We start from the raw sequence: 314 nt of genomic DNA on the forward strand, positions 1-314 counted from the left end.
TAAAGGTTGATCTTATTCATGGCTTTGAACGGACTGTAAAACATTAGAACAAGCATTAACATTATTAAAGCCATCAGAATTTAAATGGCCAGTTTTCCTCTCACAATTCTATTTAAATTAAACTCTTTAAAATGCAGTAATCTTGCAGAAATTAGAAAAGTTCCTCACCTTCCAGTCCAGTTGCACAGATCAGCCGCGCAGTGCCGCAACAGAACACCCAGCATGTACCACAAAACGACCACAGTTGGCAACATCTCAACCACACAAAGATACAAATCCAGAAAGAAGTGGACGGCGGTGCATGGCTAGAAAGT

General features: G+C 40.1%; 1 protein-coding gene across 1 annotated transcript in view; it reads right to left on the bottom strand.

The window, feature by feature from the left end:
* LOC118323128 (meteorin-like protein) overlaps positions 1-308 on the bottom strand; it is a 5036-nt gene extending 4728 nt beyond the window's left edge. Inside the window, exon 1 of the mRNA XM_035655061.1 lies at positions 169-308. Coding sequence (XP_035510954.1) covers positions 169-254 — 86 coding nt within the window. The 5' untranslated portion in view covers positions 255-308. The remainder of the gene's footprint in view (positions 1-168) is intronic.
* Positions 309-314: the final 6 nt, after the last annotated feature.

The sequence above is a fragment of the Morone saxatilis genome, unplaced genomic scaffold (genome assembly GCF_004916995.1).
Source record: "Morone saxatilis isolate NCDOM2014 unplaced genomic scaffold, NCSU_SB_2.0 Contig14, whole genome shotgun sequence".
Taxonomy (NCBI): Eukaryota; Metazoa; Chordata; class Actinopteri; family Moronidae; genus Morone; species Morone saxatilis.